The following is a 14,294-nucleotide window of genomic DNA, read 5'->3' on the forward strand; positions in this document are numbered from 1 at the left end:
GGGAATATTGTTATTGGCAGATGAAATATTACAATGATACAAGTGAAAAACTACCCGAATAGAAATGCACAACAGTATTACAGCATTTTTTATTGTTACGTTACAACGAAAAACAATGTTATTCTGGAAAATTTACAACGGAAATATAATCACATTTGTTGTTTCTACATCCAATTTCATTGTAAACCCGATTTTTAAATGGAAAAAGGGGGGTCGTTAAAATTGATCTTTTCCCATACATTCTGAAATCAAAAACATCGATTTACATTGTTTTTCTGTTGTAGATTTTGGAGGCATGAAAGTCTGCATCATAAGTATATTGATGTTACAACAAAAGTTATTGTTAACAAATTAAACTGTTGTAAATTCAACGTTTCTATGATCAATTTCGATATTACTTTCTGTTCGGGTATTTGTTTACATTTTCTCATTTCTTATATTACTTACAAAAATCAACAAGTTAACAAGAACGTGATAAATGCATATTTTAAAATTGATCCGCCGAACCTCAACAGAGCCATTGAACAGTAAAATTTTGTTGGGGTTTTGAACAGCAAACCGTTCGGTAATCAATTCAGTGAAACAATTCGGTTACCGCACTTTCCGCAATCCGTTCTATCTAAACGTCAAAAAATACTGGTTAGGCAGCAGTTTCCTCTGAAAATGGCGACTTGACAGATGATTTGCTGTACCTGCTTTGTAAGTTTTTGACGAGGTTCGGTAATATTGGTTCAATTTTGCCGTACAATCAGTTAGTATGTTTATGTACCGAACAAAACAGAAGTGATGATAAATTCAGTGAAAAAAATTGCGGGTTTCAGCAAATTATTCGAAAAATTACAGAAAATCGCTAAAAATTGAAAACTTTACCGCAATTTTTTAAACAATTTGCTACTAGAAAAACTCTAGTAAGAGAACTGCGGAGAGAAAAACAGCATTTTTGGCAAAGTGTGCCCCGGCATTGTATGGCAACACGTCCAATGTTATAAGAGGTTTGATCCAGTACACGGAAGTCACTCCGGAGTAAACAGGAGCAAATAGTCTTTGCTCCTTTTTACTCCGGTTTGGTACCAGAAGAAGAAAAAAGAGAAGAAGAGAGTACAGGAACGATTTTCTCGTACTTCCAGTTTCTCCTGGTACTGGAACAGACCTAAGGATAGGCAATGTTCGATTGGATTCGTTTTTTGGCAGCTAAACGCGAATCCAATCGATCCAAAATGAAGTCTCCGCAGTTCTCTTTCTAGAGTTTTTCTATTTGCTACTAGCTCCGTAAAAATATCACCTTACTGTGCAAGTCATCAAAAGAAATGCAACACCATTTTTTCCATTGTTTATAATCACTCGCGGTAACTAAGGCTGCTGTGGTAACGGGTGTTCGAATTTTATTTTCGAACTTTCTACGATTCGAATACAGTTATAATTTTTATAGACAATTATAAATAAATATAGAGATATAAAAAATATAAAACCACGTGAAATATTTTTATAAAAGAGTGTCACGCCCTTGGGTACGATTCTTTTCAGCAATTGCGAAAAGCATACGAAAGGAATCTGGCAACGATGAACGCTTGTTGTCTTAAGATTTACGGCAGGGCCTAGTCGAGAAAATTAAGAAGAACAAGAAGCCTGTTGTCGTCTCTTCTCTTAGATGTAAAGGCTCGCACAGAATGAAGGCAAATCTACCTATCGAACATGTCACCGGCTACCTACACGGTTAAATAAAACAACCTGCAGAATAAGTTCTTTTAACTTACTTTTGAGTTGTGCGTCGCTGTCGTTGTCAAAAACAAAACGAGAGATTTGACTCAGTCGAGGTCTTCCGTGAAGGAAGGTACTTTTGAGTTGTTTGGGGTATACTCAAAATTAGGTAAATTGAACTTAAATTTGAGTATAAAAAACCTATCAATGAGTTGTAATTTTTGCCGTGGTTAAATGGAAACTACCTTCAACACGGTTTACCTAATTTTAACTTTCCCCACGATACCACGAGATTGAGTCAAAGGAACTCAATTTTAGGTAATTTTTCGTTTCCGTGGTCGTGCAAAGTAAACAAACATACTTCTTTAGCTATGCCCCATGCATGCTCGCATGGGGAATATTGTTATTGGCAGATGAAATATTACAATGATACAAGTGAAAAACTACCCGAATAGAAATGCACAACAGTATTACAGCATTTTTTATTGTTACGTTACAACGAAAAACAATGTTATTCTGGAAAATTTACAACGGAAATATAATCACATTTGTTGTTTCTACATCCAATTTCATTGTAAACCCGATTTTTAAATGGAAAAAGGGGGGTCGTTAAAATTGATCTTTTCCCATACATTCTGAAATCAAAAACATCGATTTACATTGTTTTTCTGTTGTAGATTTTGGAGGCATGAAAGTCTGCATCATAAGTATATTGATGTTACAACAAAAGTTATTGTTAACAAATTAAACTGTTGTAAATTCAACGTTTCTATGATCAATTTCGATATTACTTTCTGTTCGGGTATTTGTTTACATTTTCTCATTTCTTATATTACTTACAAAAATCAACAAGTTAACAAGAACGTGATAAATGCATATTTTAAAATTGATCCGCCGAACCTCAACAGAGCCATCGAACAGTAAAATTTTGTTGGGGTTTTGAACAGCAAACCGTTCGGTAATCAATTCAGTGAAACAATTCGGTTACCGCACTTTCCGCAATCCGTTCTATCTAAACGTCAAAAAATACTGGTTAGGCAGCAGTTTCCTCTGAAAATGGCGACTTGACAGATGATTTGCTGTACCTGCTTTGTAAGTTTTTGACGAGGTTCGGTAATATTGGTTCAATTTTGCCGTACAATCAGTTAGTATGTTTATGTACCGAACAAAACAGAAGTGATGATAAATTCAGTGAAAAAAATTGCGGGTTTCAGCAAATTATTCGAAAAATTACAGAAAATCGCTAAAAATTGAAAACTTAACCGCAATTTTTTTAAACAATTTGCTACTAGAAAAACTCTAGTAAGAGAACTGCGGAGAGAAAAACAGCATTTTTGGCAAAGTGTGCCCCGGCATTGTATGGCAACACGTCCAATGTTATAAGAGGTTTGATCCAGTACACGGAAGTCACTCCGGAGTAAACAGGAGCAAATAGTCTTTGCTCCTTTTTACTCCGGTTTGGTACCAGAAGAAGAAAAAAGAGAAGAAGAGAGTACAGGAACGATTTTCTCGTACTTCCAGTTTCTCCTGGTACTGGAACAGACCTAAGGATAGGCAATGTTCGATTGGATTCGTTTTTTGGCAGCTAAACGCGAATCCAATCGATCCAAAATGAAGTCTCCGCAGTTCTCTTTCTAGAGTTTTTCTATTTGCTACTAGCTCCGTAAAAATATCACCTTACTGTGCAAGTCATCAAAAGAAATTACCGAACAACTTTTGATTGACTTAGTGAGTATTATCCCTTTTTTGTATGGTTGATAAATTCACAAACGTTACAAAACGCTCGAATATCCGATCCCGAATTAACAATTTAACAGGACGGAAATTTCAAGTAACAATTTCATTTTTCAACATACAATGATACTTGCTTGTGGCACTAAAACTGGATTCTAACCGCACAGCGCACTTACCATTGTTCTTATAAATTCTTGTCATAGACTGGTTAGTTCGACTGGGCTGTCTATGAAAGTACCAACTCTATCACTTGAAATACATGTGTTTTGACAGCTAGCAGTTTTGAGATCACTCGCACTTTGAAAGTGCGGAGTCCAGGTTGGTGGGAAGTGCGCAATAAATTAGCATTAAATGTTACCGTCACTGCAAAAAATGCGTGGAACAAAATGATTTGTTAAATAACATTAAAAAAAAATAAAAACCAATGCATAACCAACCCCCTTGGTTACTGTAAAAGTCTTGTTTTGGTGTTGTAGTATAACATTGGACTTCACTGCAAATGATTATTATTGTTCTGTCACAGTGACATGGTTGTTACTGTTCCATTCGAGTGTCAAGTTAATCCGAGAAAAATCAGCTTAAAATAACCTGAGCACTCCGTTGCGTTCTTTAAATAAATTTAAACGCTTTATTAATTAGTTTATTTTACTAAAATATTCATTTTTTTAATAGTAAAATATTCATTTTTTTTATTAATTAGTTAATTAGCATTAAACAAATCAGAGGATACAATGTTTGAAATGATTTTCGCTGGGATGTTCCGTTTGTTACGATAAAGTTTCTTAATTTTTCATTCAGTATGAATTTATTTTGTAATTTGATCAAAGTCACTCAAAGCTACAGCAAATATTCCGGTTACCAGAAACAAATAAGTAGCTTGTATTCTATGCAGTGCTGCGCATTCCTCTGTACGCGACTCTATATTATATACACGCTAAAAAAACTTTACCCACTTTATGTATTCAAATTGCCCATTTTCGGAAGTTATTCAAGCTGTCAAAAAGTGGGTATTTTTTGTTTGTAACAATGAGTACTTTTTATCCATTTCACAACTACTCGATGAGGTAATATCAATGGGTATATTGATCTTAACAATGGGTGAAAACTCCTAAAGAATTATTTCAAGGCAAGTTAACCTGCTAACTAAGGATCGTAGCGGATCTTGCAAATTATCGGCCTGCATCGGAGTCCGTGGTGGAAACGGAACATTTCGGCAATGCTCCGAAAACAACGGCTGTTTAGACTACTGAGGATATTGCAAATATGCACTAGTTCGGCATTTTTAGAACAGCCAAAAGATCCAGCCACAAAAATATATCCAGTTAGCGGTTTTATTTTGTTAAGGAGTTTTAGAATAGGATCTCTACCTAGATTCCTATACTTTCGTAAGGAGACAATAATGTGAAATGAGTGTTATTTTTTGTTTTTTTTTTTTAATTTAAAAACAATTCTATTGACAGTATTTCTAATTCTGGAGCGATTTTCATAAATGGGTATTTTTTACGCATTTTGTTGTAACAATTCTGCGAAAAATAATGGGTAAACTATACCCAGGTTGACGTACAAGGTCTGTACTCATTTATGGGTACAAACTCTTTACCCATTTAATGGGTTATTCCACTTTTATTGACATGAAAATAGTTTTCTACGCATTAATGGGTACTTTATTTTATCAGTGTACAGACTCTAATATAGGGGAGTATAGTTGCAAATGACTGTAATTTCAGAATAATTGCAAATAAAACTAAATTTCTTACTCGTTTCATTGATATTTTGGCAGTGGTAAGCTTTTTCCGAGCAGAAAATAAAGTTTTTGTTGTAAGGGGCCATGCATAAATGACGTAGCATTTTGGGGGGTAGGGGGGGTATACCAAATTTGTGACGAAGTGTGACGAGGGGGAGGGTAGGGTCAGAAGTTGTGCGACGTAGCATTAAATTTAAAACCCATTGTTTAGAGAAAACAACTTAATGATCCTCCATTCCCAAGAGAAATAAATTTAAATTTAAACAAGTTACTTTTGACGCGGTTTTTCATGAGGTAAATTTTACGTTTAGTGGAATTACAAGTTCGCAAAAATACGAAAATATTTTGTATGCGGATTTAACTTGCTACATTGGTTAGCTAATGTTGCCAGCTAGCAGACTTAGTTTGGTAGCTGAATTAAATTTTCACTTCGAATTCAACCAAACAAAATTTAGTAATTTAATTAAGATGAACGTATGCTTCTTAGAATCATTGTCGGCTGCAGGTTTGTGAACTGAGAGAACTTCTCTTCAGGCTCCCTTTGCCATATAAAATTTAAAAAAAATTATTAACACTATTTTTGTCATTGAATGGGCTTATTTTGAACGCAATTTGCCTTTTTAATGAAAATGTTGATAGTCAAACATGTATTTCAAATAATTGAAAAACATGTAATTTTTTTTTCATCCCCCGGCCGCTTTGCACGGGACGAGGGGGAGGGCGCAGGTAAATGCTACGTTATTTACGAGGGGGAGGTTAGAATTTTGTGACCAAATGCTACGAGGGGGGAGGGAGGTGTCAAAAATCGCCGAAAAAAAGCTACGTCATTTGTGTATGGCCCCTAAGCTACGACTCACTTGCGGGTGAAAAAAGCAAACTGTATCACTTTGCCAGTTCATGTGCTGAACCATAGGTGTCGCATGACTAATTTTGGTCAAAGAGAATAGGAAAAGAGACGAATAGTGGGAAGCCAAAAATACCTTATTGAGCAGACCAATCGTGCAATGTAAATAAACATTACTCATGCCTGAGTTGGAGGAGATAAGTATTGTAAATCTATCAAAAAAAAAATTTGAATTTTCGTCAGAATTTAGTGCAATCGTGATTGTAAGGTGCATTCTAGAGTCTATGTATGAGTAAAAACAAGTTTTAGAATTATTTCATCTCTTTGTTTCGAAATGCACATCGTTTGATATACAAATTCAATGATCGACAAAAGGTTTGTTTTCAAAATATAATAGGAGTCATTTAAAGTGCTGCCTTTGGAAACGGTTGCCAAATTCTAGTGTTGAAATCATCGTAAAGGGAGTGTTGCCGTTTTGACTGATTTTCACTCTGCGTCTCTTTCACTATTCTCTTTGATTTTGGTTTGGCGCACATCGCTAATCACATTTGGCAACGCTTTTTGCTTAATCATATATTTTCCATCGGGTTAGATGGTTGTCAAAAATTTTCATTCACAAGCTTGGTTGTACTACGAGGCGAAGCTGTGAGGAAATTGAAAATATCCAAAAAAATAGTGCTCATTAAGACTTCAAAGTAGTTTTGTTAATTTCCTTGAATACCTATACGACATTTTCAATACTTATCGTGCGTGAACAAATAAATTTGGCTAAGAAAAATTGGCTTTTAGAAATTGCAAATGGTGACGCACGCGGCGTTTGGGTTTGAAAATTAAAACCTGGTTTTCTCGTTTCTCCATTCGCGCACACACACGTCTTTAGCGTTCTCAGTCGGCAAGTTTTGATTACAAACAACAGGTGATTTTTGGCATGTTAGAAATGCAATTGTTTGAGTGATTTGTTTATGTTTTGTATTCTACAGGTGCCATGACATCAATGTATGCTCAGCCTATCACAACGCCGCAATCGCAGCAGGTGATTGATTCGGTGCAAATGAATCATTTTCGGAGTTTTGTAAATATGCTTGGGGATCCATCGGCCAAAGATGAAATAAAGCTCAAGGCGGCTCAAGAGTTGAGTGAACATTTCGAACTAATAACACAATGTAGTGCATACCCGAGCTTTTTAGAACACTCGATGCGAATATTTCTGAAAATATTGCAGGATGGCGAGCCACATTTCATTTCTGAACTCAATCTGCAGCAAGTACGTAAATTGATATTGGAAATGGTCCACCGACTACCCACATCCGAATTGATCAGACCATATGTGAAACCAATTATCGTGCTTACAATAAAATTGCTTCAGAACGATAATGAAGAGAATGTTCTGGTCTGTTTGAGAATCATTATTGATATGCACAAACAATACAGGCCGTCATTCCATCCGGAGATTCAAGATTTCTTATCTTATGTAAAGACAATTTATTCCGACTTGCCAAAACATCTAACAACAATGTTCGAGCCGAAACAATCAATAAGGGTGAAGGATTTGAAGGAGATCAACTTTGAGGTTCTATTGCCGGAAACATTTGCGATAACGCCGATTCAGGTGGAAAAGAAGACGACAGATGGAAAGCTCACTACTGTCACTGTAAAATGCTTATATTACTCTAAAACATGAACATGCTCATTAATCAAATTTTCTATTTCAGTACAATTTGATTCCCAAAGGCATAAATTCCTTGAAAGTTTTACAAGAACTACCCATCATTGTAGTACTAATGTACCAAATCTACAAAACGAATGTACATCAGGAAGTTGTCGATTTCGTCCCCTTAATTATTACTACAATAACCCTCCAACCATCACCAATACACAAGTAAAATTTGGCATTTGTTCATAAATTGTGTTTGATGCCATAATAATATATTTTTAACAGGAGTTCTCCAGCTTTCAACAAAGAAATTTACGTCGATTTCATGGGGGCCCAGATAAAGACGTTAGCATTTTCTGCTTACATCATCAGACTATTCCAAGATGTTATATTGACCCACGCCCCAACAATGGTGAAAGGAATGCTCAACTTACTGGAAAGCTGTCCAAAGGAGGTAGCCCATCTTAGAAAAGAGTTATTGGTGGCAACAAGGCACATTCTTGCTACTGAACTGAGAAATCGTAAGTTATTGCTTATAATACAAATCGAGTAGGCAAATAATGTGTTTTTATTTTCAGACTTTGTATCTTCGATCGACAAGCTATTCGACGAGGATATTTTACTTGGGAAAGGTTGGACTACACACGAGTCGCTTCGTCCTCTTGCATATTCAACTTTAGCTGATCTGGTGCATCATGTTAGGCAACATTTGACACTTCCTGCTTTATCGAAGGCTGTGTATTTGTTTGCAAAAAACGTTCATGACGAATCTTTACCAACAAGCATTCAAACAATGTCATGTAAGTTGTTGCTAAATCTAGTGGAATGCATTCGAATAAAAAGTGATATTGAGCCTGTGGCCAGTCGGGAACTCTTGATAACAATGTTGAAGGTATTCACACAGAAATTCCACACCATCTCAAAGCTACAACTTCCGCAGATAATGCAAAAGTGGTAATATTAATGATCATAAAATCGCAAAGGTCTTGTATAACGATTTTTGTTTTAGGAAAAATTTCAAACCAGATGGAGCTACTACTGCTACTACTCCTGGCACGCCGACTACGTCTCAAAACAATTCGGCGTCTGGTGCTACACCTCAGCATAATTCACAAACACCCGCTTCCTCTGATAGTAGCACTACTATGATACAGAAAGATTTTCTTGGCATGGATCTGTCAGATAATTCTTTCAAATTAACCAGCATTGGTTTTCCACAACCCAACAATCTTAACGTTACCGAATATCGTAGTTTGGTAAAAACACTTGTATGTGGCGTCAAAACAATTACCTGGGGTTGCCCAGCCGCCAAACTCAATCCGACAGAGCACAGTATGCCAGCGTCGAAACTTTTTAATCCAAACGAAATACTCATTTTCATTGATTTATTCCACTGGGCGTTGGAAGCCTTGGATATCTACACCATTAATCTTCCTACAATGGGAATGCCACCGTCGCTACCGCAGCAGAAGCAAGCTCTACAAATACCGCGATCAAAGGAGGAAAAGGAGGTGCTTGAACATTTCAGTGGCGTATTTTTAACAATGGACTCACAAAATTTCCAAGAAATATTTGCTTCCACGATTGATTTTATGGTAGATCGACTATACAAGAATTCCGCTCTTCAGGTCATTGCCAACTCGTTTTTGGCTAACCCGAAAACGTCACCATTATTCGCCACTGTACTTGTGGAATATCTACTAGAAAGAATGGAAGAGATGGGTTCAAATATTGAACGCTCTAATCTATATTTGCGCCTTTTCAAGCTCGTGTTCGGTAGCGTTAGTTTGTTTGCTGCTGAAAACGAACATATGTTAAGACCGCACTTGCACAATATCGTCAACAGATCCATGGAGCTGGCAATGACTGCCAAGGAACCCTACAACTACTTTCTGCTTTTGAGAGCACTATTTCGATCCATTGGCGGAGGTTCGCATGATTTGCTGTATCAAGAGTTCTTACCTTTGCTGCCGAATTTACTAGAAGGTCTTAACAGATTGCAGAGCGGGTTCCACAAGCAACACATGAAAGATCTGTTTGTGGAACTTTGTCTTACTGTGCCGGTACGCCTATCATCGCTCTTGCCATACTTACCAATGCTGATGGATCCGTTAGTGTCTGCGTTAAACGGTTCACATACGTTAGTTAGTCAGGTTTGTAATTTTTTGTAGATCTAAGGAGTTAGCAAACTAATTTTATTTTCAATACTACTGTTTTAGGGGCTCCGTACGCTGGAATTATGCGTAGATAACTTACAACCCGATTTCCTCTATGATCATATTCAACCAGTGCGTGCTGATTTGATGCAGGCTCTCTGGAGAACTCTTCGCAATCAAGATAGCGCAGCTGTTGTTGCTTTTCGTGTGCTTGGTAAATTTGGTGGTGGTAATCGTAAAATGATGATTGAACCTCAACAACTGCTGTATCATGAGAATGATACGGCACAACCGGCAGTCATTGCCTATTTTCAAGAGCATCGAAAATCAGTAGACTTTCCAGTCGACAAGGTTATAGAAACAGCATTCAATGCTTTGAAGACTAGCACAACGGATCCGTTTTATTGGAGGCAAAGTTGGGAAGTGATTCGATGCTATCTTGCTGGTTCCATTTGTTTGGACGACGATAAACACACGCTGCAGAAACTTTTCATGCATCCTAGTTTTACGGAAAACAACGTTATCACTAACGGCCCTCATTACACCTTGCAGGACAAACAAGCTAGACAGACACATCAAACTGCTTTAACGGGAATGTTTGTAGCGGCAGCTACTAAAGAACTTAGAGGATCTGTTCTGCCCACAATGGTGGCTGTTGTAAGACATTACACTATGGTCGCTATTGCACAACAAGCGGGACCATTCCCACATAAACATTATCAGCTGAACACTGGATTAGATCCATTAGTGTTGATAGATGCACTAGCTGCTATTATGGGACACGAAGAAAAAGAACTGTGTAAACCAGGAAATCTAGCAATGGTTTTAATCTTGGAAACTGCCACCAATATTATGGGCTCAAAAGAACGTGCATGTCGTCTCCCCATGATGCAATATCTCGCTGAAAAAATGGCTGCCTTATGCTACGAACGCCCATGGTATTCCAAAATGGGTGGATGTATTGCGCTGAAATTTCTTTATCAAAACATGGCTATGCGATGGCTTTATCAGCATTTATTTATATTCCTCAAAGCATTTATGTTTATAATAATGGATCTAACTGGAGAAGTGTCAAGTGGAGCTATCGATATGGCGAAGAATTATTTGGAAAAAATGTTGAAAATATGCATGACACCATTGGATCGGGACTGCAAAAATGAAGAATTGATCTCTACTCAGAAAAAAGCTATGTACGATGTAAACCACGAATTGGTAAGGCAGGTTACAAGTCCTCATACACTTGTCCGAGAAACGGCAATGTCATCGTTACGTTTGATAGCCGAACTACAGAGTAAAACTGTAACCGAGGTGATGAACCCACATCGCGAAGTACTGGTCGATATGATTCCGCCGAAGAAACATTTGCTACGTCATCAGCCTGCTAGTGCTCAAATTGGGCTAATGGATGGAAACACATTCTGCACAACTTTAGAGCCACGATTATTCACGATTGGTTAGTAATAGTGTATTGGATTCTAATAGTTTCTTTTGTTAATTTTAATTATATGTTCAGATCTCAACATTCTGACACACAAGGTTTTTTATCACGAAGTTCTAACGCTGTCAGACGCTGAGGACACCACGTTAAACAAGTTAGATTGTTACAAAACTGTCACTAATTTGATTCCTCTTCGCAAAAGCGCCTTGCGAGCTCTAGCGGCTTGTCACTATATTCCTAACGGTTGCAGAGAAAAGATTTTTTCTATTCTCTTTAAAGCGTTAGAGAAAAACAACGTAGAATTACAGGAAGCTGCCTTCGAGTGCATGCAAAATTTCTTGCAGGGATGTACTGTAGACAAGGAAGCGGTAAGTCTAATATAAATTTAATTATAAATGTTTGTTTCCTGCGACTTTCGACAAACTGTATATGGGTCATTCCGCATGCTGTAACATACAAGAAGTCTCGTTTAGTTTTTGAAAAGCCAATAGGTATGCTGTTGAAATTCCCTCCCCTAGATTGGTGGGTGTTCTATCTAGGGGAACGTTCCGGTTGGTATAATGTTCAATCGCTTGAAAATTACCTGGATCTCCAATTGTCCAGTGGATGCTTCATCCTGGATGGTAATGAGTAATCGGATTGTATGTCGTTTTCCGGAATGCCATTTTTCGGAAAACCATTTCCAGGAATGCCATTTCCAGGAATATCGTTTCCCGGAATGTACCATTTCCCGGAATACCACTTCTCGAAATGTACCATTTCCCGGAACGTACTTTTTCTCGGTAGTTTGTTATACTATTGAAATCTGAAATTCTTTGAGAACATTTGCATTTAGAACTATGTTGCTTTCCAAATATGTGTTTGGTTCTTTTCATAGCTTGTCTTTGCTCGATGATCATGTTAATGATAATAAAAAAACTAATTCTCATGCATATATAATTTTATTTGAAATCATTATCAATCAATCGAAGGTTCAGAAACATGTTACGTTTAAGTTATTGTTGAGATTAAAATCGTTATGCGCAATGAGTTGCAGCATAAAAAAATTATAAATGATGGTTCTTGGGGTAAATGATTTGAACGTGCACGGCACACCCTACACAAGAAGGTGCCTCAACATGCTCGCTTGAAAACCGATAAATATAATGGAGAAAAAGGCCGAACGTCAAAGAAAAAAAGGAGAGCGTCTCTTGTGGTTAATTTGAGAAAAGAAGCCGGCGGTACAAAAAGGTGGTGGAAAAAGGTGCTCGTTGTGTGAGAAAAACTTGGTGAGTCACTGCGGAAAAGAGAGCTAGGACAGTGTCAGGCGGGTATTGATCGAGCAGGCGAAGTGTTCGAAACCGGACAAAAGACTAGTAACGACATTCCGGTGGTTGCGCCCGGCAGAAGCCCCCATGTACGATTGTTCATATTTTCCACCCCGCCATTCCGGAGAAGATTGATCACCGCGTGACAAAATTTTTGCAGCCGCTGCGAAAAAAGGAGCCAGCTTCGTGAAAGGCGGTCATCAACGGAGCAGGCGAAGTGCCCCGGAACAGGACAAAGGGACAGCAACGGTATTCCTGTGGTTCCGAGAAGAAGTCTCAGTGTACGCCTGCTGATTCTTTTCGCCCCGCCACTCCGGAACAGAGTGCAATCGCAATCTTTCTCTTCACCCATCCGCCGGGGGACCGTGACGGTTTGAGTCCTCGTGCTTTGTTCGTTGCGCGGGCAAAGTGAAGATTAGGCGGCGCGGTAAGGACGGCACTCCAACTCAACGGAAGCGGAGTGCGACACATCCTCGTGGTCAAACGACGACAAAGAAGACTGCGATGGCTCAAAGGTGAGTGCACCCATTCATATTTCCTTTTAAGAAACCATCCATTTTTGGGGCTATTAGATGACAGATTTGGGTATAGCCAATTTTTGTTTTACAAACAGCTTATGCTAAAAAAGGCGAAATCAAAGAAGGTCGTAATTTCATTTAAAATAATAACATTCCAAAAATATACTTCGAAAATTTTAAAGAAGGCAAATCAATTTCATTGTATTTATTGTATTTGAATCAATGAAATTCTAAAATTATTTCCATTGATTTGGTCTTATTGCAAAGAAGGCTAAATCACATAGAAATTTTTAACATGAAGTGAAATTTAAAATAAGGCGTTTTCAATGCACTGGTACTGCAAAAAAAAACTGTAACTGTTAGCTTTATTTAGATTAGAATAACATTCTATAAATAATTCCAAAGAAGAATGCCTATTTATAAGAAGGCAGCATCTCAGACAGATACATTTACAACCTGTAAAATTTCAAAGGTTCTAGAAATATTTATACCTAAATTTTAGAAAATGTTTATATTTTTTCGTTCCCTTTTACCAGAGGCGACGCGTGGTTCCGCCGTCAACCTGTTCAATATTCCCCCAAAACCCTTGAAACGTCACAATCGTCTCTATGAGACGTTTCTGTTCAGCTGATTCTTTCGTCGTCGATTTCATCCAACATCTAACGAATAGGACCAATGAAAAATGTTCGTCGACAGAAAATTTCGCTGGAGCTGACCAAAACAAATTTGTTGTCAAATCCCACCAGTGAATTGTCCAACAAACTGAATTGTAGAATGCTTAATTTACCTTAGAAAAAGAACAAAAAATATATAACATATCCGAGAAGGTTGCCACCTAATTAGAATTGAAAAAGATTTCGTATAAAGAGATTAAAACTTATATATCGTTGTATGATTTGAATTAACTTGCATTGTAGAATCTTAATTTCTATACACCGAGAATTATTCGTCCTTCTGTTTAGGATAGATTGAAACATTTGTCAACCGGTTTAAGAAAATACCTTAATTTTTTCAATTTTGATAGAAATTTGAATGTTGTATTTTCCTCGCAAATTATCATAGCAAACAGGCATTTAACAACCACGCGTTCATGATTAGAACAACCCCTGATTTGAGTTTGTCTGTTTTACACATTCAGTAGATATATTTTTAGCATGTAAATGCAAACATCAACCGATTTCTTTGATGCAAAAGTAGATGG

At 37.3% G+C, this 14,294-nt stretch overlaps 1 protein-coding gene across 1 annotated transcript in view; it reads left to right on the forward strand.

Moving 5' to 3' along the window:
- Positions 1–6,613: 6,613 nt before the first annotated feature.
- The window catches only part of LOC131688913 (transcription-associated protein 1), a 135,983-nt gene continuing 128,302 nt past the window's right edge, over positions 6,614–14,294 (forward strand). Inside the window, exons 1-8 of the mRNA XM_058973536.1 lie at positions 6,614–6,936; positions 7,001–7,671; positions 7,733–7,899; positions 7,960–8,195; positions 8,253–8,628; positions 8,684–9,827; positions 9,894–11,283; positions 11,344–11,636. Of these exons, the coding sequence (XP_058829519.1) occupies positions 7,006–7,671; positions 7,733–7,899; positions 7,960–8,195; positions 8,253–8,628; positions 8,684–9,827; positions 9,894–11,283; positions 11,344–11,636 (4,272 nt within the window). The 5' untranslated portion in view covers positions 6,614–6,936; positions 7,001–7,005. The remainder of the gene's footprint in view (positions 6,937–7,000; positions 7,672–7,732; positions 7,900–7,959; positions 8,196–8,252; positions 8,629–8,683; positions 9,828–9,893; positions 11,284–11,343; positions 11,637–14,294) is intronic.

The sequence above is a fragment of the Topomyia yanbarensis genome, chromosome 3 (genome assembly GCF_030247195.1).
Source record: "Topomyia yanbarensis strain Yona2022 chromosome 3, ASM3024719v1, whole genome shotgun sequence".
NCBI lineage: Eukaryota > Metazoa > Arthropoda > Insecta > Diptera > Culicidae > Topomyia > Topomyia yanbarensis.